Genomic DNA, 27,380 nt, shown 5'->3' with positions numbered 1-27,380 from the left:
TTCAGATAACGTAGACCATTACCTTCTTCAGTTATACCAAACAATTTTACTCAAAGACGATAAGAAGCTTTTGACAAATCTTATAAGCAAGAACCAAATAATTCTAACAAAGGAGGACCTTGAAAATGTTATCTCACGAATAACAGGGAAACAATGTGTCATTGACTATCTCGACCCTGAAATCGAATGCTGTGGTCAAACTCCACTATTCATGAAAATAGGTAACATCCGCATCATTGAAACACCAGGAACTACAGGAGTTGAGTTTAAGTATAAATATTCGAACGAGTATACAAAACTTTCAACAATATAAGCTTTGCTTGAAATATGTTTTAGTAAATTAAAGCAATTTGTAATATCTTCCAAAACTTCTTCAACAGTATCGAACTCATCTTCATAATGCAAACCTAATCTTATTGACTTGGTGCAGTTTTCACTAACACAATATAGCGCTTTGCGCTCGGCGCCTTTGACGCCTTTTTCTGTTCTCTTGACTGGCATAACTAACTCATTTGTTTCATCAAACAGCAACAACCAAAGTTCATGACCTAATACATAACATTCATACTTTATATTTTTAGCTCTGAGTTCTCTTGTAAGCTGTTGCATTTAATATTTTCTAAAAAGTCAACTTCAACAGTCATTCGCACTGGTGCCTTCAGTTCTACAGGCTCTCCTTGAAAGTCAACAAGTCTGAATTGCATGTCTTTCAAATTATGAGGACTAATGCGAACCCATTTACCTAAATGAGTTGCTATGACAGGAACGTTTGGAATGAACATTGAATTGACTGCATAACAGAAGGATTTATATTCTACTGAACCTTTACTATTAACTCCTGAAATACCTGTGACATTAGCTATTTTTGACTCAACGTACAAACAATTACCATAACATACGTATGGAACAGATTTCATCTCAATCGTTTTGTCAACACTTTTCAAAGGAAATGTCATATGGTATGCTCCCAGAAGAAGTTGTACTCTATGACTCATTCTTGGTATCTTGAACTCTTTCTTGCTACTGAACTTCAATGTTCCCTCAGAAGAGAGTTCGACATCTATGTTGTCAATAGTTTCTTCATTTATGAGAGTATCTATGACTCCAGCAATTTTATCTATTCTGTACTCGGCTCTGTTAGGAAATGTTACAACACTTCTTTTGTCATCTATTTCAAACTCCATGAAATCTGTTTCATCTGTTATGACAAAAGTTGCGATAGTATTGAAGTCAACAACTCTGAAAGCAAGCGCTTCATTCTGAAGACCTAAGTTTGTTTGTAGCTTTACTGTCCCGTATTCGTTTGGGTCTGTACTTTGCAAATAGAACAACATTTTATTCTCATTAAAATATGACTATTGCTGCATATGCGTATGAAACAAATGAAGCAAGAAGAGCACATGAACTAGTAAACGAAAACTCAACTTTAACCATTGAAGGCAATGATTTAGTCATTGACGATGGAAAAACTAAAAAAGTCATTGATTTCGATACTTTTAACACTTATGACCCATTCATTACAACAAGCAAGGTTCCCATCATAAATGATGGAACGGTGCAATATATAAATTCTACAGTAGATGCCTCATTAGTGAAAGTATTAAATGTTCTCATTGAATTGTTAAAGAGCTTTCGATTTGACGACAACATTAAATGCCTAAAGAATTTAGTCATGAATGAGAAACAAATTCTCGGCGTTGCTGGTAGCAGTAATGATGTACACCTTATGACATTAGAATATTATAACGAACATAAAGATGAACTGAAAGGAGAGAAGGGTGACACCGGACCTCAAGGACCACAAGGAATACAAGGAATACAAGGAATACAAGGAATACAAGGACCTCAAGGCGAAAACGGTTTGGATGGAAAGGATGGAAAGGATGGAAAAACTGCTAAATCATGGATATGGGACCTTATAAATACTGGTTTAACAGCTGCTTCATATGGAGTTCTTCAATACCAAATCGGAAAGATATGGGCGGTACTTGGTGAAGAAGTTTTAAATGACGTTAAAAATGCTTTGAACTTCATTTCAAATGGTTCGGATACTATTAAAACTTTATCTGGTTGGATGCAAGAAACAAGGAGTCAAATAGATACTGTAAGACGTATAGCAAACAATGCACGTACGGGATTGGATACTTTACGACAAGCACAAAATACACTAAAGGAAGCAAATGATATTCTTGGCTCAGTATCAGACATGCATGAAGATTGGCTTAAAGGTATTGACAAATCTTTAAAAAATCACAGTCAGTCTATTGCTGACTACAAGAAAAGTATAGATTTTTTACATAGTGCTATGGACGTACATGATGGAAGCATAAGGAACTTACTTAATGCTAACAATAACTTACCAGGAACTATTAAAGCATTTATAAAGTCCTTTGTAAAACCCGGTGCTCTAACATTTAGGTCTTTGAGAGCAAGAGCATTGAAGTCAAGAGATGCAGAAACTCCAACAGAACCTACAGAAGGAACTGAAACAACAGAAACTCCAAAAGAACCACCAAAACCAACAGCTAATGAAATATTGTTCGAATATTTTCCAAGGTACTCTGTTCTCATTGCATACATTCAAGAAATACTTAAGAAAGCAGACTTGACTTTAGGAGATGATGAAAGTTCTGTATATCTTTCGTTCCAGTTTCAAATAGCAGAACTTTTGAGACAGATATGCTTAATGTATGACAACATCTCTGATTTCACAAGATATGATGACGACCATGACCCCGAACATGGTGAAGAAGAAGTTTTACAAACATCCATTAAGACAGGAAAGGTTTTAACTCAAAGTCTCATTATTGACACCAAAGATGGCGAAGTGGACGTTCTTCAAGAGCTGAAGAAAAATACTTCTTCGGGAGGTGGTGGTAGGCATGAACTTGAAATAAATGAGATAGAAGAGAAATTAGCCGAAAAAGCAGATAAAGAACATAAACACAATATCTCCGATATAAATGAACTTCAAGCTACATTAAATAGTAAAGCGGACAAAAATGAACTTGACGCAATGAACAAAGTTTTGAAATCTCATAAACACAACATCTCCGATATAAATGAACTTCAAGCTACATTAAATAGTAAAGCGGACAAGAACCATGTTCATTATATAACTTCAGACGAACAGATTATAACGGACTACCATGGATATTTAACACGAAGTGATGAAGCGAAGACAAAAAATGTTAATGAAAGAAGATATAAATACATTCGTGCTAAAGGTTATGACATAAGCTGTACTGTACAGTATGATGTAGCTAAAGCACCAGAAGCATTTGGTTATACCGGTGAAATTTATGCCTCTACTTTCAATGTTAACGGTGTATTAGTTGAACCAAGATTTATGTTAAGAGTTAAGGCAAAAATAACGTTTGAAGATGCTATTAAAAGTAAAGCTGACAAAGTTGAACTCGAAGCAACGAACAAAGTTTTGAAATCTCATAAACACAACATCTCCGATATAAATGAACTTCAAGCTACATTAGACAGTAAAGCTGACAAGAACCATACACATAAATCCTTCACTACTGTTAGAGCAGACGACATAATATTGAACTTTGACCTTGGTTCAAGTGCACCATTAGAAAATCCAAGTACAAGCGTAAAAGATACTCTTAACAGTTTAGATAAGAGTTGCAGGAACATTGAAAGTCATGCCAGAAACTTTGAAGCATATGAACTACCGCAATGTTAGATAAGAAAGCAGACAAAACTTATGGATGAAGAACTAACAAAGAAATTTTCGAAACCAGATACAATGACATTTACAACAGAAATTATAAATGGTGAACCAGCAACTCCATTTGAATTTGTTAGAGGTCTTCAACCAGATACTTTTGAATTTTTCTTGGATAATTCTATTGAACTAACATTACATTATAAAAGTGGAACAAATGCAACATTTCATCCGGGAGATACATTCCAAATGGTATTTAATGACATAAGTTCTTTAGAATATGTTTATAGAGTTATGAGCATATATGATTTAATATATCCTATAGGAGCTGTTTATACGTCTATGAATCCAATAAATCCAAACACTTTATTTGGTGGTAGATGGTATGAAATAGTTGACAGTTTTCCATTCTACACTAATACTCAGTCAATGAAGATGGGAGGTTCAAAGAAAATAGGTATTGAAAACCTTCCTTCACATATGCATAGGTTCAGTGGAAGAACATCTGTGGAAGGAAACCATTCACATTCAATAACAAAAAGAGGTTATACAAATCTTGCAGCGGGTTCGGATAGACAGGGAATGCATAGATATGATATCACAACTGACCCCAAAGATGTTAGCACAGGTATTTTCTGTGGAACTGCAGGAAATCATACACATGTTGTAGCTGGTATTACAGACCCAGCAGGTAATGGAAAAGATTATATGCCTCCTTATATAACAATGCACGCTTGGATACGAGTTGGTTAAAATCTTTAACTTTACATAAATGAGCTTGAAAGAAGTATTCGAACAACATCCATGGAGGTCATTTAAGAAATTCAATGAAGCTGCAAAGAGTTGGGGATTTACTAACAGAGCTGAAGTGAAAAGGTTCTTTGACAAAAATGTTGTACATCAAACAAAAATAAACCCTTACGACTACTTTTTACCAATTTACTCCAACACTCCTGACGCATACCAATTTGACACTCTCATTCAAAGCAGAAAAGGAGGACATAAACCATTCCTCATCTTCATAAATGTTAACACTCGTAAAGCATATGCATATCCAATGAAAAATAAAGGAACTCGTGAAGTGTTAAGAGTTTTACAAAAGTTTGTAGCAGAACATAACCCAAGTACTTTAACATCAGACCAAGACAGTGCATACCTCAGCAATGAAATCACAGAATTTCTCATTAAGCATAACATAACTCACTACACTACTGAAGACCATAACCATAACATACTCGGCATCATAAACCGCTTCATAAGAACGCTCAGAGATTTAAATCAAGAGCGAGACTTTACCGAAGAAACAATGAAACATTTTCTCGAAGTATATAATTCCTCAACACATTCTACAACAGGACATACACCAAATTCAATGACACAACAACAAGAAGAAAAGTATATACAAAAGAAACGAAGCCAAACACAAAATATCAGAAATTCAACACAATTTACCCTCATTCCTGGTACAAAAGTTCGTGTAGTTCTTGACGACAAACCGTTGACAAAGAAACGTTTAAGGTTAAGTAGAAACTATTATATCGTAGACTCTACACAAGGTAATGGATATCTTATAAAAGCTGCTGACGACTCCATAGCATTTTACCCTCGACATAAGTTAGTTGAAAGTAGTAATGGCAAACTTGCTGAAACCATTGACGAAGCAAAGCGAGGAGTGGTTATTGAAATACTTGGCTACAACATAAACGATGACACTTATAAAGTAAGATATGAAGGAGGTGTTGAAGATGTTATACCATCTAAGAACTTGAGAGAGTCAAAGCCAACACATCTGGGACCATTAGAGCGGGAGTACTGGAAAGACAAAAATATGCCAGAAAGAATAAGAAAATTCTTCTAAACTTTTTCATTAGATGTAAATCAGACATGAATGAGAACAGTCATGATATCATTAATGGTACCATTTATTTACACCAAAAAATAATGTTTATGTTAGAATGTTAGATCTAACACGTTTTCTAACCACTTTTCTAACATGGTCTAAAACTCTCGAAAATCATGAATTTTTGACATTTCCTTATGAAAGAAAAATAACGCTAATTTTTTTCTAAGAAAAATTTTTATCTTGTATGTAAAGATATGATTTCAACAATCGGCACAACAACAATTCAAACTACAGCACCAAACTCGTTAGTCATGAATCCAACATCTATGTTAGTAGAGATGAAAAGCTTCATTCCTTCTTCATATACTTTCGAAACAAAAATCCAGAAGATAAAGCAAGAACTTTTAACAAGTAATTTAGACTGTAGTGCGAAAGATGAAACAAATGAACAGTATCTTTATGAAATGCAGGACATTATTGACCATTTACCCAAATTGCCTGAAATCCAACAACAAAAACTAACTATTCCTGAATTCGACGAAATTGAAGTCAAAACAACTGACTCAGTAGAAATAAAGAAGTTCATACGTAAAGTAAATTATGAATTCCTTGGTTTTCATTGCAACCATAAAGTTATGGACAAAGATTGCGACATGGTTTATAAGAATGTTTCTGACATATATAAATCTGAAGAATTTAAGACCTACGATAACTTTGTTTCATTAGTTGCTGAATGTGTTTGGGAAATAAGAGATAAAGATAGAAGAGGCAAAGTATGGAACGAACAACTAAGACCCGCTATGTTTGAGATGAAGAGAGCAATTGACGCCTTAGTTGTTTTAGCAGGTCAAATTTCAATGTATAACGCAAAAATGAACCCGCAATGTTCAAAATGTAAGGCAGCGATGAGGAAATATATACTACTCCGTCAAAGAGATAGAAAGAATGAGAAACGACTATGCAGATTTAAAGAAAGAAGTAGAAAAGCCAGCAGAAGATAAAATGGACATGTTAGCATTTCTGAACAAAAATTATCCAACTGCTGACGATTTCCTTCTATCTGACGTCAAGAAGAAATATAAAGAAACCTTCGGCATTGTTAAAACATTCGATGTACTAAAAGAAGAAATAGAAGCTACAAAACTGTTAAAGTCATGAACCATCGCAACATATACCATGTAAAACGCTTGTAAATAGTTATGTTAGAAAAGAGGTTAGAAAACGTGTTAGATCTAACATGCTAACATAAACATTATTTTTGCTGAATTCAGCACAAAATTCTGAGTAAAATGACATATGGCACGTGTCAAACCGTTGAGTTTTCACAAATTTTAAAAATTGCTGCGGAAAGTTCGTCAAAAAAGTGAAGGTTCCCGACTGTTTCAAACCGCCATACTTTACATGAAGATAGTTTACAATGTCAACTAAATATCATGTACGATAGAAACGGTTATGTAAAGTTTACATTTTGTAAAGTTTTGTCCTGATTCAAGACAAGTCTTGTATTTTTTCAGAACAAGTCTTGTATTTTTTCAGAACAAGTCTTGTATTTTTTCAAGACAAATCTTGTCCTGATTCAGAACAAGTCTTGCACTTTTTCAGGAAATCCTATCGTCTAACTTTACAAATGTCACTTTTTCAACATGATTGCATTTTGGTCGGGAAACAACTTTCTCTCAATTTTGTCACTTTTTTCTATCGTCGTTTTGTCACTTTTCCCTCAGGGTGTGTGTCAGAAAATATCCAAAATCTTTATAGCCTCGTATCTCCTTCAATTCTTGACGGCTTGACATGTATGACACACCATTCAATTCAGAATTATGTGCTGAATCTTATGACCTTCATTTGTTCGTGACTTCTTTTCACATATGTAACCCTGAATTTTTAACATTTCTTTAACACAGAAAAATAAAGTTAGTTTTATTTTTATTTATTTTTTTATTTTGTATGTAAGGACAGATATGTCAACAACAGAGAACACAACAACTGCTATCGTTCATGAAGCCATAAATGAAGAATACGAGTGGGTTCAGTTTAACAAACAACTCCGTCTCATTCGTTCGGTCAAAGACGATATGTACCAAATGCAAAGTATTTTGACAGCATGTTTTGCTCCAGACACTAAACACGCAGACGACTGGTTCAAAAACCAAAGCACACAAGAACTTTTGAGTGAAATTTCTCTAGACCGACTTTTTTCGGTCTTGCATAAAACACATGAAAATCGTAAAAATTTGCCAATAAATTTAAGAGGTTATTATGTTCATAGACTTTTAGTAAATGCAGTTGCAATGTGGGCTTCTCCTCGTTATGCATGGCATGTTTACAGACTTCTTGACGAAATTCATAGACAAGAACGTGGAGAGATGGAAAAGAAACTTCAAGCAAAAGATGAAGTCATTGAATCCAAAGACAAAAGCATACAGAAAAGAATACCACGTTCAGTACCAAAAGGAAAGGAAAAGAGTTATAAGTATATGATATATACTGAAGAGTTGGAGAAAGAAGAAGATAAAGATATGGTTATGTTGCATTTAGTCAGAAGAAACAACAAAAGCTTTTATGACCTTGCTAAGATTTACAAATCTGACAGAAACTGGTTCTATCGTGAAAACTTACCGATTTCAATGACACCGAATGAGCAAATAAAGGAAATTGTCAAAAATACTCTTCCTCAAACACACTATGACATCAAAGGTTGCACAATACTTACATTCAAAGAAGACTTAACATTACTGAAGGAAAAAATAACAGAATATTTCGATAACTTCAAAGAGGAAGAATAAAAAAATCTAAGCTAATTTTATTTTTTTATAAAATTTTATCTCATATGAAAGAACATGAATTTAGAATATTCGGAACTCATGACAGAAGAAGAGAACGAACAACATGTAAAAGATTATGCAAAATTTCTGAAGACATACAAAGCATTTAAACAATATCTAAATGCTTCTAAAGATTATGCAAAATTTCTGAAGGTATATAAAGCTTATGAAAAAGCGTATGAAAAGTTTATACATTGGGGAATTGTTGTAAAATATCGATATGAAGACTAACCAAAAATATATTTTTGCTTAAATGACGTCAGGGTCAATTTCTTCAACCATTTCACTTCCTTCGTCAATGTCAATAGAAGCTTCTTCAACCTTTGGTAAGAACTTTTGTATAACATCTTTGTTCGTTATTGTTTTCAGAGATGAAGAATAATATTTCACATTTGTTTCACCCTTCTTATATTCTTTCTGTTCGGAAAGATTCATAGCAATACTGAAGAAGTCAATGTTGGAGTTCTTTATAATAGTATAATGAGTATCTTTGACATTCACGAAGAAACCCTTTTGTTTCAAAACTACTGCTAACTCTTGTGAAGTATAACGTTTGCGGTCAATGACAATAGCTAATGGTCTGACATACTGACCAAACTTAGATTCTTTCACAAACTTCTTGTTAAAGATAACATTGACGTTTGAAGCATTATTGAACTCATTCTTGATGACAGTAGCGAGAGCATTGTATGAAAAGAACTTGCAATCTTGCATGTGTTTCATTAAAATAAAAATATTAAATTATTTTGAAAAATAACTTAAAAAAATCTAATCTAATTTTTTCAAAAAATATTTTTTATCCGATAGAAAAGATGACAGAAAAATTAACTTTTTACATAGCGCCAGACCCTTCTTGCCCACATCTTTTTAAGCCACAATATATAGTCATAGAACTAAATAGAGAAAGCGAAATTCTACAAATAGAAGAAAGCGAAATTCTACAAACAGAAGAAACATATAGAGACCTAGATAACGAAACTGGATATGCACTATTCTGGTTAGATTGTCCTTATGAAATGTATGAAAAAAAGGCTTTATATGAAGAATATAGAAAATATTGTCATGAAAACAATATAAGACCAAGCTCTAGAGAAAAATTCTATGCTGGTATAAAACATCTTTTCGAAGTTCGGAATGGCAAATATAGAAAGAAATAATTTTTCTAAGTTTATTTTTTCAAAAAATATTTTTTTTATTTCCTACTAAAGATGTATCGGAAGTTGTCTAAGTTAGAACACTCGGAAATAAAACAACTTCTTACAGAAGCTAATATAGATGTTGCAAAGCATTACACAACAAACAAAAAGGCACTCGCTGACATCCTCAATGACTATAATGGTGAAATAACTTATGATAGAATTCATGAGTTCATAAAGCCGCAACGCGGCGAGGACGAAGTCCATGCAAGAGCATTTCCTTTAAATGACGTTGCTATTGACTTATATCATAGACGTTCAATACCTCATGAAGTAAGAAGAGAAATGTTTGACATAACAAATGCAAACGTTGGTCATACTCGTAAAGCTCTTTCACATGACGTTCGTCAAGAGATGTTTGACATAACAAATGCAAACGTTGGTGAAACAAGAAGAGCTGTACCACATGAAGTAAGAAGAGAAATGTTTGACATAACAAATGCAAACGTTGGTGAAACACGAAAGAGAGATGACACACTGAAACAACAGAGAAGAGAGATGTTTAAAAGTGCTATAGAACAAGTTCGCAAAGCTAATAATGTCATTCGTTCCATTGACGACAAACCAAAAGAAGGTGAGAGATGGTTAAAGAAAGATGAAGAAAATAGGAAGAGGAATGTGAAGTCAGGCAATAGACTCATTGACTTTAACATCGAAGCTTTAGATGAACCAAACAGAGACTACTTACACAAACATTTCGGTAAGGTTTTCATGAGACTCTTAGAGAAAATTAAAATAAACTCCCAACAGAGATGGATGGTATGTTATAAACTTGGTGGAAAGTATGAATGTTCTACGTTAAACCTCAATAATATTGGAACATTACTACATCAGCTCTTGAAGGAGAACTTTATATCAGAGATAGAAGCAAATGCTGCAGGTATTGTTGAAATGCACTATGACTTCTTCTTGACAAACATAAAGAATCTTACGAAATAAAGATGTATGATTTAACAGAATATGAAGGCTTAACGATGTCAGATGTAAAGAAAGGCAAACCAAAAAAGAGACCATATAGAGATGAAAGCACACTGACAAATGACCAGAAAGCCATTTTGGAAGCTCTTAAGCAAACAGGAAACCCAGCACTTATAGAAAGCTTTTGGAAAGATAATGGTGAAAAGAAGTTTTATAAGAAGAGAAGCGGTCAGTTCTGGAAGTATCTTTGCACATTACCTATAAATCTTGAACGCTACCAAATCTTCAATGAACTGAACAAAAGAACTGCAACACTTATGACAGAAGACAATTGTTTCGTTTATGCTTGCATTCAGGCTGGAGTAAATGAAGAAACTATTGACCACATGAGAGAAGTCATTCGTGTTAGAGACTTTCCTCAAAGTAAAGTACAAGAAATTTCTGACGCAACAGGTATAGCATTTAATGTTACCATTGGTTACTTCAATGACTCAAGACATAATGAAATAAAGAGATACATACCAAAAGAATGTGAAACTGTTCGAACTATTGACTTACTTCTTGTTGAAGACCACTACATGCTAAATGAAAGACTTCCAATGACAACATATTTCATTCGAAACTATATAGAAATCTTGAAGGAGTGTGGTGGAATGAACATTGAAAAACAGATGAAAATATATACAAAGAGAGAAGATAAATATGTAGTTCGCATGGATAGAACTACACCGCTATGGGATGTTATGAAAACATTGTGGGAGTGCAAATATTTTGAACCTATTTCTTATGGAGAACTTTTCACATATACGACTGACTTATATAAACAGAACCTTGCACCATTTAAAGATTTGACATATGCTCCAAAGTATTGTGTACAACTGAAGAAGAAAGCAGAGTCAAAAGAAGTAAATAAAGCTAAATGTAAGTTCATACCTGAGCACGTTTTCTTTGCTGACTTTGAGTGTAGTACGGATGGCTTTCATAAAGCTTTTAACATCTGTTATGACAGTGAAGATGGTTCAGTTAGTGAAAGTATTTGGGGTCAAAACTGTGCAACAGAATTTTTGGAAAGACTTCCTGACAAGAGTTTAATATATTTCCATAACCTCAGTTATGACATAAACTTCATCTTAAGACACATGACAGAAGTGAAAGGAACTCCCATCATTAAAGGTTCACGAACAATGCAAATAACTGGTTTATATAAAGGAAGGGCAATTATTATAAAAGACTCTTACAGTGTTATAAATAAGAAGCTTAAACTATTTCCTGCTATGTTTAACTTACAAACAGGACCGAAAGAAGTATTTCCATATAACTACTACAGCAGTGTTTTGTTAGCAAATGACAACAGAACTGGTGTCATTTCTGAAGCATGTAAGTTTATCCATGATGCAGATACATTTATGAAGAACATAGATTCCATCAAAGGTTGCAGAATAGATGAAAACCACTTCGACTTAGAAAAATATAGCACGTTTTACTGCAAACAAGATGTAAGAATTTTAAGAGAAGGTTTTGTAAAGTTCCGCAATGACTTATTGAAAGAGTTTGATTTAAACGTTTATGACTACGTTAGTATTTGTTCTATTGCTAACAAATTGTTTGAGAACAGAGTATACTTCCCGAATGGAAATCTTTATGACCTCTCAAATAAACCAAGAGAATTTATTTCGAGATGCATTCAAGGTGGAAGATGTATGTTGTCAGATAACATGAAACAAAAGAGCAAAAAGAAACTCATTGCTGACTTCGACACTGTTTCATTATATCCTTCAGCTATAGCAAGACTTTATACTTTAGAAGGTATTCCAAAAGTATTGAAGGAAGAAATGTTAAGCACAGAGTATCTCATGAGACATTTATTCGATGACGACCAAAAGGAACCCATTGGTGAAAAGTTTATGTCTGGCTTCTTTGTTCTCATTAAGATAACAGAGATTGGTATACCCAGACACTTTCATTTAATAGTTTGCGACCCTGAACTAAATCCAGAACTTAACGTTCCAAGAAGTTCAAACACTTGCTGTCTCATGTATGTTGACCATATAACATTACAAGACCTCATAAAATATCAAGGTGTCAAATGTGAAGTGTTGCAAGGATACTATTACGATGGAAACAGAGATATGAGAATAAGAGATGAAGTAAAGAAGTTGTTTGAGTTAAGGTTAAAGTATAAGAAAGAAGAAAACCCCTTACAAGAAATTATAAAACTCATTCTGAACAGCATTTATGGCAAAACTATTCTATCTCCTATTGAGTCAAAAATAACCATAGTAGATGACAAAGATGCTATAAGATATGCTATAAGAAATTACAACCATATAGTGAAGTTCGAAGGTTTGGATGGTTCAGATAAAACTATTTTCAAGCTAACGAAAAGCATTTGCAGACACTTTAACTTCTGTCCACTTGGTGTTAATATTCTGTCTATGTCAAAACGTATTATGAATGAAGTATTCTGTACTGCAGAGGACATGGGACTTCAAATCTTTTACCAGGATACCGACAGTATGCACTTATATAATGAAGACATCCCAAAGCTTGCAGCAGAGTTTAAGAAGAGATATGGTCGCGAACTTATAGGAAAGAACCTTGGTCAATTTCATAGCGACTTTGCAGAAATAACACCTGGAAAACAAAGTTTAGCTTATAAAAGTATTTTCTGTGGAAAGAAGACCTACATAGACTTACTCACTAACGATTTAAATGAAGTTGCATTTCACTGCAGAATGAAAGGCGTGAAGCAAGATGTTATTGCTTTAACCGCTAATGAAATGTTTCCTGAAGCTATACAATGCTATTACAATGAAGATAAGAACATTCACATACCTGTTGGAACATATGACAAAGACTCTGAGTTCAGTTTAATGAAACTTTACAAAGCACTTCATGATGGTCAAGAGATTGCATTCGACTTATGTAAGTCATGTCAACCTTGCTTTGCTGAAAAGTTCAACTTTTCAATAACGACTAAAACAAGCTTTATTCGTAAGTTGAAGTTCTGAGGTCATTTATTTTTGTCAGCAATGAGGTCATTCGTGATAAAAATAAAGCTAGCGTAGATTTTACAATACTGCGATGGTAGAGTTTAAGAGTTGTGCTTCAATGTAGAGACAGTCCTTCCCATCTGGAGGCAAGAACACTGGACATTTATGGTCATGAGTGGAGTACATGTCTATCCAAAACTCACGATTGAAGCCAGTTAATTTATAGTATTTAGGGTTAGGAAGTGGTGAAGTTCTTGTATGACCAATGAACTCATTTTCAACGCCTTTGGCTATATTAGAGTAAAGTATTGCTTGCTTTCTATCCCAAATGCCAGGTGTTACAATCTTTGAAAATTCATTTTTCCTCGGAAGCATTGCATCATAATTGAAAACATTCTTAAATCATCACTTGGTTCGGAGATTTGAAATCTTATACGTAATGGATTTTCTTTCTTTTTAGCGACTTCATTGAATGGTGAGAATACAATGAATTGACAGTCATGAGTTCCATCTTCATTTTCATTAAATTCATAATGAAAGTCTATAAGTTGTGGCTGACTACCTTCTTCTTTCAGTTGTGCAAGAAACTCACGTAAAGGCTGTAAAGTTTGTACTTCAATGTTGAACTTTTTCTCGAACATCTCATTAAATGAAATCATACATTGTTGCAATGTTGTATCGTCTTTAAAGTATTTGTATATGTGAATGTTTTGGGCGCTTAAAGACTGTTCGTCATTTTCTATCTCGACTTGAAGTATAAAGTCAACCTTTCTGAAAGCACGTGTTATATACATAGATGTTATGCCAATGTACTTCTCTTCATTTATGTTCACAATCCAGTCTGTTGGAAACTTAAACGTTACTCTGTTCCCCTTTATTTTGACGTCAGGGTTTTCACTACTGAACGCAACAGTTAAAGGTATTTGTCTATACATTTAATTCTGATAAAAATAAACCATTTACTCTTTCTTTGCTTCAGCTTCTTTAGCTTTTGCTTCTTCTCTAGCTTTTTTCGCCAGCAAACGTGGGTTCTTCTGTCTTCCAGCAGCTAATGCAGCTAGTTGTTTTTCACTAAGTTTTCTCTTTGGTCTCTCTGGCTTTTGTTCTTGTTTTTGTTCCTTCAGTTCGGATAAAATTTGCTCGCGAATTTCATTCTTCAATGCTTCAACATCTATGACCCCTTGGGTCTTGTCCGTAGGGCTTGTCTGAGTCATTTGACTGCAGATAAAAAACAAAATTAAAACTTTAACCGATGTAAAATGAGCTTGTCAAAATCAGAGCGAGAGTCTATTATATTAAATGACGCAAGAGGAATACAACATCCTTTCTATTACGTAAGTCAGAGTAAAGATGGTAAAATATACGTAAGAAAAAGAAAGGTACCATTAGCGAATGCAGAGAGCGACAACATTAAGGTGCATGGCAAGGGTGAAGTCCACGAAGCCCATATAAAACCTTCTGTTCAAACTGAAAAGTCAATAGAACCAGAAGAAAAGAAGCCAGATGTACTTTCAATAACGAACCAAGAGCTTATTGCAAAGTTCGTGAATTTCATTGAAAAACAAACCGAGTCAAAGAACCCTGACCCGCCAGTGAAAGAAGTTGAGACAAAAGAGAATGTACAGTTCATTGAAAATGTCAAGAAACAACTTCCACCACGAATACCAAGAAGAAGAGTGAGAATAATGAAGTAAATAGATATTTTTATCTGAAGTAAATACATGCAGAACGAACAGCTAAACGAATTTACTCCAGCAGAGCATATTCATCAGATTCGCTCATATTTCGATATCATAGACAATGCAGTTCAAATTGGTGACACTAATAGAAAATATTCTGACGCAAAGATTCCATCACAACCTGGAACTGCTAAAGATAACACATGGGTAACATTCAATCTCTCACCTCCTGGTGAAAATATGTTGGACCTTTACAATACATTCATTACGTATAAAATGGAAGGTCAATTTATTGCAGATAAAGAAATTGGTTCAGGTTCCAATAAAACAAACCCACCAGGATTTTGGATTGGTTTCGATGACGCTTTCTATGCAGTTGCTGGATATCAAATCCTTGCAAATGGTCGTATCGTATATTCTCAAGACAACGCAAGAGAAGAAGCATATATAACTTCAAACTCACAAACTACCGAACAAATAAAGAAAGTAGATGTTTTCTCAAAGACTCGACATGAAGATGTATGGAGTCATTCGGGAACATGCAGAACAGGACAAATTGTTAGTGGTCCAATTACAGCAGGAAAATCATTTGATTTTAAGCTTCGTTTAAGAATTCCTGTTAGAAGATTCCTTCCATTAGAAGCTATTCGATTTATTCCAGCTTTTGCAGGAAACATTCAGCTTAAAGTAAAGTTCAGTAGCGACGCCTTACAATGCACATCTATATCTGTAAATGATATCATTGCTTTCAATCCAACTCTTAAAGTTGCATTTGCTTCAGATTCAAATCCACCGACAAATAAATTTGTTCCATGGAATGAACCATTCACTATGATAACGAAGGCAATAGAAGCTAGTGGAACAGTTACTATTACAACTGTAACCCAGCAACTATTTCGAACAAAGATGGATTTTAATGAATGTTTCATTCATCCAAAGTCATTCTCTTTAGACCCTAACATTTATACAGAACTTGTAGAACATTATACAAACGAGGCTTTATGTTTTCCTGTTAAAGTTATGGATTGGATTCCTATGGACGGTTCATTCTCAAAGAATACAGATAGTTCAAGTGCAACATTTACAGCAGCTTATACGCCTATTAATGTTAAAAGTATTTGGGCACTATTTAGAAAGAAAGACAACTATTATGTTAATTTTGAGAACCCTAAGTTTAAATATCTTCAGCTTTCCATGGGAGCTTATGGAAATATGCCTGCAGAACCTGAAAAATCATATGGACCTGTATTTTATGAAATGGTTGCGAACGCTTGCAATACAAACAATGATATGATAGGATTTAATGAAGATGTTATGAGGTCATTGGTGGATGATGGTAGTGTGGAACATAAATGGGATAGCTATGACAACACACATTTCTTATGTGGTTTTCCAACAGAAGTGGACTTTTGCTTCCAGCAAGGTCAAACATCTACTGCTCCAATAACATACAAATTGTCTGTTAAAGGACCTATTGAACTAGCAACTGAAAATGTACCAAAGCCACTTATTGGATTTATGAGGGATTGTTGCTTTGCAATACAAGTAAGACAGTCAGGCATACCAATAATAAGACTTGACGACTATAACTTAGCAACTGACGACAGTGAGGAATAAAGGATGAACGTTTATTTTTAAAGCTTATAAATGAGTTCTTCATCAAGCTCTCGTGAACCTTCACCATCTGTGAAACAAACTTTACCAAACGATTATGGAGCACCTATTGAATATTTCTTACGAGCTGCACAATGGCAAAGAGCAGTTTCACCAAGGTTAGGTGTTCCACCAGCTCCTGTCAAAAATAGCATTTGGTCAAGTCCTTATATAAGATATGGTCTCCCACTAGGTTTGCTAGCTACAGCAGGAGCAGTTATGATGTTGAAAAGAAATAAAGCAAATGTTATAAATAATACTGAAGTAGCTGAAGTTAAACAAACTCCAACACCTTCGTCAAAACCAACGCCTTCACAAGCAAAACCTTCAATGACTCCTGAACCTATGGAAGTACAAACTCCTGTTCAAAAGTCAACTCCTAAACCGACTCCAACATTTAAACCAGAACCTACGCCTCAAATAAATCGTAAAACTCCTGCGTTTCCTTACTGAAAAATAACGTTATTTTTATTTTATTTGAACATTTTTATTTGATTGAAATGACGACTAAAGTCACTGAAGCAATGAAACAAAAGTTTTTGGTAGAATACATTAAATCAGGAATTATTCCAGAAGGTTTTTACGTTCATACTATGAAGGATGGTAGAGTTCAGTTTAGAAAGATAAAGCAACCATTAGATAGAGAAGGAATTTTGAGAAAGATTAAACTTCATGAGGACAACATTGCTGAACTTAAGAAGAAGTTAGAAGAGTTGGAGAAAGGAAGAGAGTTATAAAGTAATGAATTCACAAGGTTAGAAAACGTGTTAGAAAACGTGTTAGATCTAACATTCTAACATAAACATTATTTTTGTGCTATGTTTTCATACGTGTGCGGGTGGTGATATCATTTATTTTTAAGTTTATTTTTTATTTTATTTTTAAGTTTATTTTTATGTAAATGACAGAACAAAAGCAACTCATACAAATCAAAACATATAACAAACATACATTTAAACATTTATTCTTCCTTCCTGAGCATAACATGTTCTTTCAAATACATCCGAGACCAGTTGACTTTTCATTGACTGTTTATAAAGATAGAAATAGTTATATCATTAAACCATACGATGACGAAGGTAAGTTATGTAAATTGTACGTTAAGAAGTTAGAGAAAGTTTATGGCTTCAAGTATGACTACAATAGGGTTAACACTGATGATGAAGATATTGAGGAAAATTTATGAGAACATTAGTGAAGTCGTTAGTGAGAACGATAGTGAGAACGTTTATTTTTACATTAGTGAGTTCGTTAGTGAAGTGAAGTGGGTGGTGGTTTTGTAAATATTTAAGGTTAAGTTAGTGTTGTCGTTTGTGTTGTAAAATATACGTTAACGGTTTTGTAAAGTGTCAAATTCACAAGTATTGGGTAAAGTGGAACGCAGTGCCGCCGTACCCAAGACTTGTATACTAACTGAAGTTTTGACAAAACATTTACGATGAAGTTCGACAAAACATATACGATGAAGTCTTGACAAAACATTTACGAAGAAGTCATGACAAAACATTTACGTTTAGTTTCGATGAAGTCATAACAAAGCATATACGATGAAGTTCGATGAAGTCATGACAAAACATATACGTTTAAGTTCGATGAAGCATTTACGAAGAAATCATGACAAAACATTTACGATGAAGTTTTGACAAAGCATATACGATGAAATCATGACAAAACATTTACGATGAAGTTCGACAAAACATATACGATGAAGTCTTGACAAAACATTTACGAAGAAGTCTTGACAAAACATTTACGTTTAGTTTCGATGAAGTCATAACAAAGCATATACGATGAAGTTCGATGAAGTCATGACAAAACATATACGTTTAAGTTCGATGAAGCATTTACGAAGAAATCATGACAAAACATATATGTTTAAGTTCGATGAAGTCATAACAAAACGTATACGATGAAGTCATGACAAAGCATATACGAAGAAGTCATGACAAAACATATACGATGAAATCATGACAAAACATTTACGATGAAATCATGACAAAACATTTACGAAGAAATTATGACAAAACATTTACGATGAAATCATGACAAAACATTTACGTTTAAGTTCGACAAAGCATATACGAAGAAGTCATGACAAAACATTTACGATGAAGTTCGATGAAATCTTGACAAAACATATACGAAGAAGTCATGACAAAACATATACGATGAAATCATGACAAAACATATACGATGAAGTTTTGACAAAGCATATACGATGAAATCATGACAAAACATTTACGATGAAGTTCGACAAAACATATACGATGAAGTCATAACAAAACATTTACGATGAAGTCATAACAAAACATATACGTTTAGTTTCGATGAAGTCATGACAAAACATTTACGTTTAGTTTCGATGAAGTCATAACAAAGCATATACGATGAAGTTCGATGAAGTCATGACAAAACATATACGTTTAAGTTCGATGAAGCATTTACGAAGAAATCATGACAAAACATATACGTTTAGTTTCGATGAAGTCATAACAAAACATATACGATGAAGTCATGACAAAGCATATACGAAGAAGTCATGACAAAACATATACGAAGAAGTCATGACAAAACATATACGAAGAAGTCATGACAAAACATTTACGAAGAAATTATGACAAAACATTTACGATGAAATCATGACAAAACATTTACGAAGAAGTCATGACAAAACATTTACGTTTAAGTTCGACAAAGCATATACGATGAAATCATTACAAAACATTTACGATGAAGTTCGATGAAATCTTGACAAAACATTTACGATGAAATCATGACAAAATATATACGATGAAGTCTTGACAAAACATTTACGATGAAGTTTTGACAAAACATATACGATGAAGTTTTGACAAAACATTTACGATGAAGTTTGATGAAATCTTGACAAAACATTTACGATGAAATCATGACAAAACATATACGATGAAGTCTTGACAAAACATATACGATGAAATCATGACAAAACATTTACGAAGAAGTCATGACAAAACATATACGATGAAGTCTTGACAAAACATATACGATGAAGTCATGACAAAACATTTACGATGAAGTTTTGACAAAACATTTACGAAGAAGTCATGACAAAACATTTACGTTTAGTTTCGATGAAGTCTTGACAAAACATATACGATGAAGTCTTGACAAAACATATACGATGAAGTCTTGACAAAACATATACGATGAAGTCTTGACAAAACATTTACGAAGAAGTCATGACAAAACATTTACGATGAAGTCTTGACAAAACATTTACGTTTAGTTTCGATGAAGTCTTGACAAAACATATACGATGAAGTCTTGACAAAACATATACGATGAAGTCTTGACAAAACATTTACGAAGAAGTCTTGACAAAACATTTACGTTTAGTTTCGATGAAGTCATAACAAAGCATATACGATGAAGTTCGATGAAGTCATGACAAAACATATACGTTTAAGTTCGATGAAGCATTTACGAAGAAATCATGACAAAACATATACGTTTAGTTTCGATGAAGTCATAACAAAACATATACGATGAAGTCATGACAAAGCATATACGAAGAAGTCATGACAAAACATATACGAAGAAGTCATGACAAAACATTTACGAAGAAGTCATGACAAAACATTTACGATGAAATCATGACAAAACATTTACGAAGAAGTCATGACAAAACATTTACGTTTAAGTTCGACAAAGCATATACGAAGAAGTCATGACAAAACATTTACGATGAAGTTCGATGAAATCTTGACAAAACATATACGAAGAAGTCATGACAAAACATATACGATGAAGTTTTGACAAAACATTTACGATGAAGTTTGATGAAATCTTGACAAAACATTTACGATGAAATCATGACAAAACATATACGATGAAGTCTTGACAAAACATATACGATGAAGTCTTGACAAAACATATACGATGAAGTCATGACAAAACATTTACGATGAAGTTTTGACAAAACATTTACGAAGAAGTCATGACAAAACATTTACGTTTAGTTTCGATGAAATCTTGACAAAACATATACGATGAAGTCTTGACAAAACATATACGATGAAGTCTTGACAAAACATTTACGAAGAAGTCTTGACTAAACATTTACGAAGAAGTCTTGACGTTTGTCATTTGTGCTGAAGTTAGTACTTGAGTTAGTGTTGGAGTTTGTGTTTGTTGTTAGTGAGAGAATAAATTAAATCATGAACTTTGCCATGGTCTCTGTCCCTAGTAGTTTTCATTAAGTTCTGGAAATAATGAAAGTCATAAACTTTGCCATGGTCTCTGTCCCTAGTAGTTTTCATTATCTCACAGAGTTAATGAAAGTCATACTTTCTATCAGATGAAGCATGCAGATGAACATAACGAAAGTTAGTGAGTTTGCCACGAGTTATGAATAAAATATTGGCATATTAGATGAGATAGCTGATGAAACAGATGAAGATAAATTAAATCTTGGACTTTGCCACACTCTGTCCCTAGTTCCTCAAAATCCTTGACAACGTTGCTTAGAAATTTTGGTTCAAAACCTCATCTGATTTTAATCTGTTATGCTACCTGTTAAGTTTCGCGAGATTATAAATGTCATGGAGTTATATAAAAAGGAGGGACAGCTAGGGACACTGGAAGTACTTGTAAGGCTATCTGTTAAGATTGCATGAAATACTAAAAAGTCATGAAATCCATTATCGCTGTGCTAGCTTCACCTTAGAGTAAAATGACGACTAAAGTCACTGAAGCAATGAAACAAAAGTTTTTGGTAGAATACATTAAATCAGGAACTATTCCAGAAGGTTTTTACATTCATACTATGAAGGATGGTAGAGTTCAGTTTAGAAAGATAAAGCAACCATTAGATAAAGAAGGAATTTTGAGAAAGATTAAACTTCATGAGGACAACATTACTAAACTTAGGAAGAAGTTAGAAGAGTTGGAGAAAGGAAGAGAGTTATAAAGCAATAAATTCAACAGGGTGAAAAAACAGGTGAAAAAAGAGGTGAGATCTCACCACTTCACCTAAAATTATTTTTGTGCTATGTTTTCATACGTGTGAGGGTGGTGATATCATTAATTTTTATTGTATTTTTTAAGTTTATTTTTTATTTTATTTTTATATAAATGACGAAAACTATTGAGATAACAAACTACAACGGTCATGAGTTCAAGAATTTGTTCTTCGTTCCTCGTGAAAATACATTCTATCAGATACGAGGGAGAAAGGGTAAAGTTAGTTTGAGCGTTTATGACTACAAGCATAATGGAAAATTTATACAAGCATATGATACAAACGGTAAGCGTGTTTCATTAGCTTTGTCAAAACTTACAGGTATAAACTATGACAGTGATTTTGACCTATATGAAGAAGAAAGTGAGTCAGAAGATTATGAGCTGTTATATGAAGCACAGCAATGGGAGGAGTTGCAATACTTTTGTAAGTGAGAACGTTTATTTTTTTACATTAGTGAGGTGAAGTGGTTGGTGGCTTTGTAAATATTTAAGGTTAAGTTAGTGTTGTCGTTTGTGTTGTAAAATATACGTTAACGGTTTCGTAAAGTGTCAAATTCACATATCATGGGTAAGGAGGCGCGCAGTGCCGCCGTACCCTTGATATGTTTACTAACTAATGCAGCAAATTTGTCAGACACTCAAGTATCTCTCCTAATGAGCCTCATTGAAGACAGCTTGGATCCAGCTAACAAAGGTCTCATAGAAATTCTCGCCAAGAGTACAAACGTTTGTCCTGCCACCTTATATAATTACCGTAAAAAATACGAACTTGACCCAGAATTTAACCCAAAGACGGCTGCATCTTTGATCAATCGTGCTATCAGTGATCACGGTGAAGAATTGTTAGCCAATTACATCATCAAAGAATTCATCGAAAAAAAATTCTTCTTTAACACCCAAATGTGCAGAGTGCTTGTCAAGATGTTCATAAAGGCTTACCCTAACGAGATTCTCAGAAACGATTTTGTTGTTTCTGACCATTACCTTTCGAATTTCCGAGAGAGATGCGACCTGACCACTCGTGAAGCACATTGGCATCGTCGGCCAAAAGACATCGAAGAGATGAAGACTCGTATCGAAAGCTTTAAACAGACCAAAACTCAACTTATGGAACTCTTCAAGGATGAATTGTGGAGAATCTGCAACGCAAATGAATCCTTTTACGGATGTGGAATCGCTCATGGACTGACATATGCAATAAAAGGCTCGGAAGGTGTTGACGTCCACATGAATCATAACGAGAAGAAAGGAATCACTATTATTGCCACAATCCAGGCAGACGGCAGTAAACTTCCACTCACATTTGTCTGCAAGGGTCTCACAGATGCATGCCATAAGCAGATTTACGACAACAGAGTCTTTTCCAATGAGTTGATTTTGCATTCCGAAACAGGTTGGGCCACAAAGGAGGTATTTCAAGAATATCTCAGATGGCTTAGAAAGTATTACAACGATCGTTATCGCGAGAATCCAAGTTACATTCAAAATGATAGAATCTACTTGTTTCTTGATACATATTCTAGCCACAGAAATGCAGAAACAAAGAAGCTTGCTAAAGACTTGAACATCACACTCGTCTTCATTCCAGTTGGATGCACCGATCTGTGCCAACCTCTTGACATGCATGTCTTTGGCGCCTTAAAGAATATGGCAACGAGAACATGGTGGACTTACTATTCTATCGACACTTCCCTCGAGTGCACGCTGAAGTTGGCAGTGTATATTTTAATACGTTGCTGGAATGCGCTGACTCCTGAGCTCATTGAGACTGCATTCAGTATGCACATCAAAGATCTTGAAGAAAATGAAAGCATCCAACCACGTATCTCTGACGAAGAGGCCTCAGACTTCATTGAACGGATTGACGAAGTGAAGGCTCAATTCACAGTAGGCGAGCTTCTTGGCCAAAACGCAGAAGAGGAAGACGCCCCTGATTTTGACCTCCTTCAAGAGTTCAGTGAGATCAATGAACGACGCCATAGGAGACAGGAAAATACCCAGATTGAAGAAATAGTTTCAGATGATGAAGACTGGGATGGAAGTGATGATGAAGAAGATCTTGAAGGATTCACTCCAGAAGAAGAAAGAGAAATCCTTGAATATGATCTAGATCCATCAGAAATTGAAAGCGCAGTAGAACCTGAACCAAATTATAATCCTCCTTCTCCAGCTGAAGTGTTTTCGCCTCTTCCAATAGTTGATGTCCATTTTGAACCCACAGATCAATTGATACACTGCCTTGCATCAAGAAGCGGAGCATCTTTTATGGACTCTGTGGAATATGCTCCGCGATTTGATGTTTTGTTAACCAATCAGCTTCATTACTCAGAAATATTTAACGAGATCAGACGTCACAATCATTATGCCACAGAGAGGGTAAATTCACAAATCATCAGGCTCGATGATTCTCGAAGCGCCTTAAATGCCGCCATGCAATTGTTCTTGACTATCATTATCCTTGAAAATATTCGAATCGAAGAAGATAATGGTGCAAGAGCTTTAGAATTGTTTCAGGTTGGAGAAGAAGATTCCAAACAAGAAGATCTTCTCCATATCCTACAAATATTAGAACGTATGGGAAGATCTACTTCGATTTCACCAGGAAAAACATATAATATGCTTCATTTTGAACAACAAGGCGATCCACGACTCATTATTTCATCTTTTATGAACCCACATTTATGCGGGATTCAATTCATTGATGAGAATAATCAAGCTCAATGTGTTAACATGTTAAAACTTCCTGAAGATGGAAATTTCAAAGAATATTTCGAGAATAAGAAGATTACTCATGTGAATAGATACCTCTTCATTGCAAATGACCGCGAATCTCAAGAAGCTCAGCCAGACCAAATTGAACTGCTTCATGAACATTCACATATCATATTTATCAGATTTGCCATTGTTTCACTTACACTCGGAAGAGATGGTCATGCCTCTTTTAAATTTTATAAGAGACTTGATTTACAAGGCGAATATGTTGTGATCGATGAAAATTGGTGTTATGTGATCCCAAGAGGAGGAGCAATCGGATATCAATTTTTATCATTGTATGTCAGAGGTAAGGATGTTGAAATTGAAAATTAATTCATAATTTCTATTTATTTATATATTTTTTTTTATTTGTAAGCTGTAAATAATGATTTGTTATAAGAAGATGGTCTTTTTCACCAAGAAAAATTTTGTGTGTAAAAAATTTTTATCGTCTGACAAGTTTCTCTGTGAAATATGAAAATTTAATGTGTGATTACATTAGGAAAATATTTATAGAAATAAATATAAGAAATTAGAGAAAAAAATTTAAAAAGTAAAAAAATGAAGAAAATAACTGGAATACGAAGAATTTAGGGAGGATAGAGTGCATTATTGTTCTAAGCATGTCATTCCGGGAGATATTGCCTGTGCATGTCTCCCAGAATGGCATACTGTTCCGCATTCATAACTTGAATGCGGAACTTTGACCGACAAGAGTGCACAATGCACTCTTGTCGGTCAAAGTTTTGCAATCGTATTCTGATTGCAATAAATTGTTTCATTCTGGGAGACATGCACAGGCAATGTCTCCCGGAATGACACATGCAGACCAACAAGAGTGCACAATGCACTCTTGTCGGTCAAAGTTCCGCATTCAAGTTATGAATGCGGAACAGTATGCCATTCTGGGAGACATGCACAGGCAATGTCTCCCGGAATGACACATGCAGACCAACAAGAGTGCACAATGCACTCTTGTCGGTCAAAGTTCCGCATTCAAGTTATGAATGCGGAACAGTATGCCATTCTGGGAGACATGCACAGGCAATGTCTCCCGGAATGACACATGCAGACCAACAAGAGTGCACAATGCACTCTTGTCGGTCAAAGTTTTGCAATCGTATTCTGATTGCAATAAATTGTTTCATTCTGGGAGACATGCACAGGCAATGTCTCCCGGAATGACACATGCAGACCAACAAGAGTGCACAATGCACTCTTGTCGGTCAAAGTTTTGCAATCGTATTCTGATTGCAATAAATTGTTTCATTCTGGGAGACATGCACAGGCAATGTCTCCCGGAATGACACATGCAGACCAACAAGAGTGCACAATGCACTCTTGTCGGTCAAAGTTTTGCAATCGTATTCTGATTGCAATAAATTGTCTCGTTCTGGGAGACATGCACAGGCAATGTCTCCCGGAATGACACATGCAGACCAACAAGAGTGCACAATGCACTCTTGTCGGTCAAAGTTCCGCATTCAAGTTATGAATGCGGAACAGTATGCCATTCTGGGAGACATGCACAGGCAATGTCTCCCGGAATGACACATGCAGACCAACAAGAGTGAACAATCCGCTTTCTCCTTTGAAATCCAACATTCTAATCACATCTACATTAATAAATTGTTATAAAATACTAATCAAAGATCCAATACAATTCTACTATCTTATACACACATTACCAATGTTAACACCTCTTATAACTTAAATTATTTCATAAAATTTGTTTTTATATCTTATTATTTTCTCATAATGCTTCTAATACATCTCTAATTTCTTACATTCAAACACCAATATCGTCATACTATCATAAGCACTTAATTTTTTCAAATTTTTAGACTTAAATTTGAGCTACATTTTCATCATCATTTTTAGCCTTAAGCTTCTATAAGGTTATAATACATTATCGTAATATTCTAATATTTATGATTCTTACTACTCAATTCAATATAATCATATAAGTCACTCATAATCAGGAGCATAATTTAAAAATCTATAGCTCATATTTTGACAATTATATATATAGATGATGCATATTGCAATTCCGGTTTCAACACGATCAAATGTCAAACCATGATAAAATATATATCAATTTACAAAATATCGATTAACATTAGAATCCATATCTAATTCCATCAATGCACAAGTTGTAAATGCTTAATTCATCTTTGAGAAACGTGAATAGCACAATTTTATAAGATTATTTGTTGAATATTTAAAATATAAGCAGGATCCATAAGTATGTTCACATACTATATGGAAAGATAAGATCATAGTAAAATTGACTTTATATTTCATAATCAATACCCTACTTTCCCAACATTTAGAATAAGGTTATTGCCCTAAAATTCAGTTATAGACACTTAGGAGAGCATTTAAACCATGATATTTTGGCATATGATAGAGAAACATCTTATAAACATTTTCAGTATGTTTTCCTATAAAATAACGATCTCACATGAAATTACTAAAATATCAAATTTTGATTTTCACTTTAAAGTTGGGAGAATACTCTACAGTGACAGGGTATACAATTTTAACCTTTGTTTTGATTATAAATAAAGTATTGATAGAGATATGAGTTGTACAGAATTATACACGTGTGTTTAATCAAATGTAAGTTGTGCAACAATAATGATTAGCTAGATAGTATATTAAGGAACTGTGATTTATGATCTAATTCAATAAGATGTAAATGATATTCAAATATATTAAATAAATGCGAATGTTCAAGATGTGAAATCGGTTAGTTAATTGTTGTATATATATATTTTACTGTGATTAATGAATTTTTTAACAATTTAAAATTATCAAATTTCAAAATATGCGC

At 34.1% G+C, this 27,380-nt stretch overlaps 4 protein-coding genes and 8 pseudogenes across 12 annotated transcripts, besides 2 other annotated features; 9 read left to right on the top strand and 3 right to left on the bottom strand.

Moving 5' to 3' along the window:
* Positions 1 to 18,204: part of a mobile genetic element that runs on past the window's edge.
* Positions 570 to 1,334, bottom strand: TVAGG3_1049470 (uncharacterized protein; the record flags this gene model as incomplete). Its single annotated transcript, XM_051255715.1, has 1 exon — positions 570 to 1,334. One exon carries the CDS (start codon positions 1,332 to 1,334, stop codon positions 570 to 572), a length of 765 nt encoding a protein of 254 aa, XP_051081289.1.
* Positions 1,352 to 2,246, top strand: TVAGG3_1049460 (annotated as a pseudogene). The gene has a single exon. A coding segment is annotated over exon 1 (895 nt).
* TVAGG3_1049450 (integrase core domain containing protein family) lies at positions 4,455 to 5,540 on the top strand (the record flags this gene model as incomplete). Its single annotated transcript, XM_051255714.1, has 1 exon — positions 4,455 to 5,540. The coding sequence occupies one exon, from the start codon at positions 4,455 to 4,457 to the stop codon at positions 5,538 to 5,540; it is 1,086 nt and encodes a 361-aa protein (XP_051081288.1).
* Positions 6,335 to 6,718, top strand: TVAGG3_1049440 (annotated as a pseudogene). The gene has a single exon. A coding segment is annotated over exon 1 (384 nt).
* On the top strand, positions 7,745 to 8,311 carry TVAGG3_1049430 (annotated as a pseudogene). The gene has a single exon. A coding segment is annotated over exon 1 (567 nt).
* On the bottom strand, positions 8,959 to 9,057 carry TVAGG3_1049420 (annotated as a pseudogene). The gene has a single exon. A coding segment is annotated over exon 1 (99 nt).
* TVAGG3_1049410 lies at positions 10,438 to 11,224 on the top strand (annotated as a pseudogene). Its single transcript has one exon. A coding segment is annotated over exon 1 (787 nt).
* TVAGG3_1049400 (uncharacterized protein) lies at positions 14,417 to 14,671 on the bottom strand (the record flags this gene model as incomplete). The annotated part of the gene is made up of 1 exon (XM_051255713.1): positions 14,417 to 14,671. The coding sequence occupies one exon, from the start codon at positions 14,669 to 14,671 to the stop codon at positions 14,417 to 14,419; it is 255 nt and encodes an 84-aa protein (XP_051081287.1).
* TVAGG3_1049390 lies at positions 14,900 to 15,148 on the top strand (annotated as a pseudogene). The gene has a single exon. A coding segment is annotated over exon 1 (249 nt).
* Positions 15,179 to 16,602, top strand: TVAGG3_1049380 (annotated as a pseudogene). Its single transcript has one exon. A coding segment is annotated over exon 1 (1,424 nt).
* Positions 16,784 to 17,239, top strand: TVAGG3_1049370 (annotated as a pseudogene). The gene has a single exon. A coding segment is annotated over exon 1 (456 nt).
* Positions 17,514 to 18,204: a terminal%2Cinverted (terminal inverted repeat of Maverick-1C transposon ID:TVAGG3_1049360).
* A 4,240-nt stretch (positions 18,205 to 22,444) lies between these two features.
* Positions 22,445 to 24,906, top strand: TVAGG3_1049350 (DNA binding; the record flags this gene model as incomplete). Its single annotated transcript, XM_001305470.2, has 1 exon — positions 22,445 to 24,877. One exon carries the CDS (start codon positions 22,445 to 22,447, stop codon positions 24,875 to 24,877), a length of 2,433 nt encoding a protein of 810 aa, XP_001305471.2.
* Between the last annotated feature and the right edge of the window lie 2,474 nt (positions 24,907 to 27,380).

This window comes from Trichomonas vaginalis, chromosome I, assembly GCF_026262505.1.
Source record: "Trichomonas vaginalis G3 chromosome I, whole genome shotgun sequence".
Taxonomy (NCBI): Eukaryota; Parabasalia; order Trichomonadida; family Trichomonadidae; genus Trichomonas; species Trichomonas vaginalis.
This window is presented reverse-complemented; position numbering and strand designations above follow the sequence as displayed.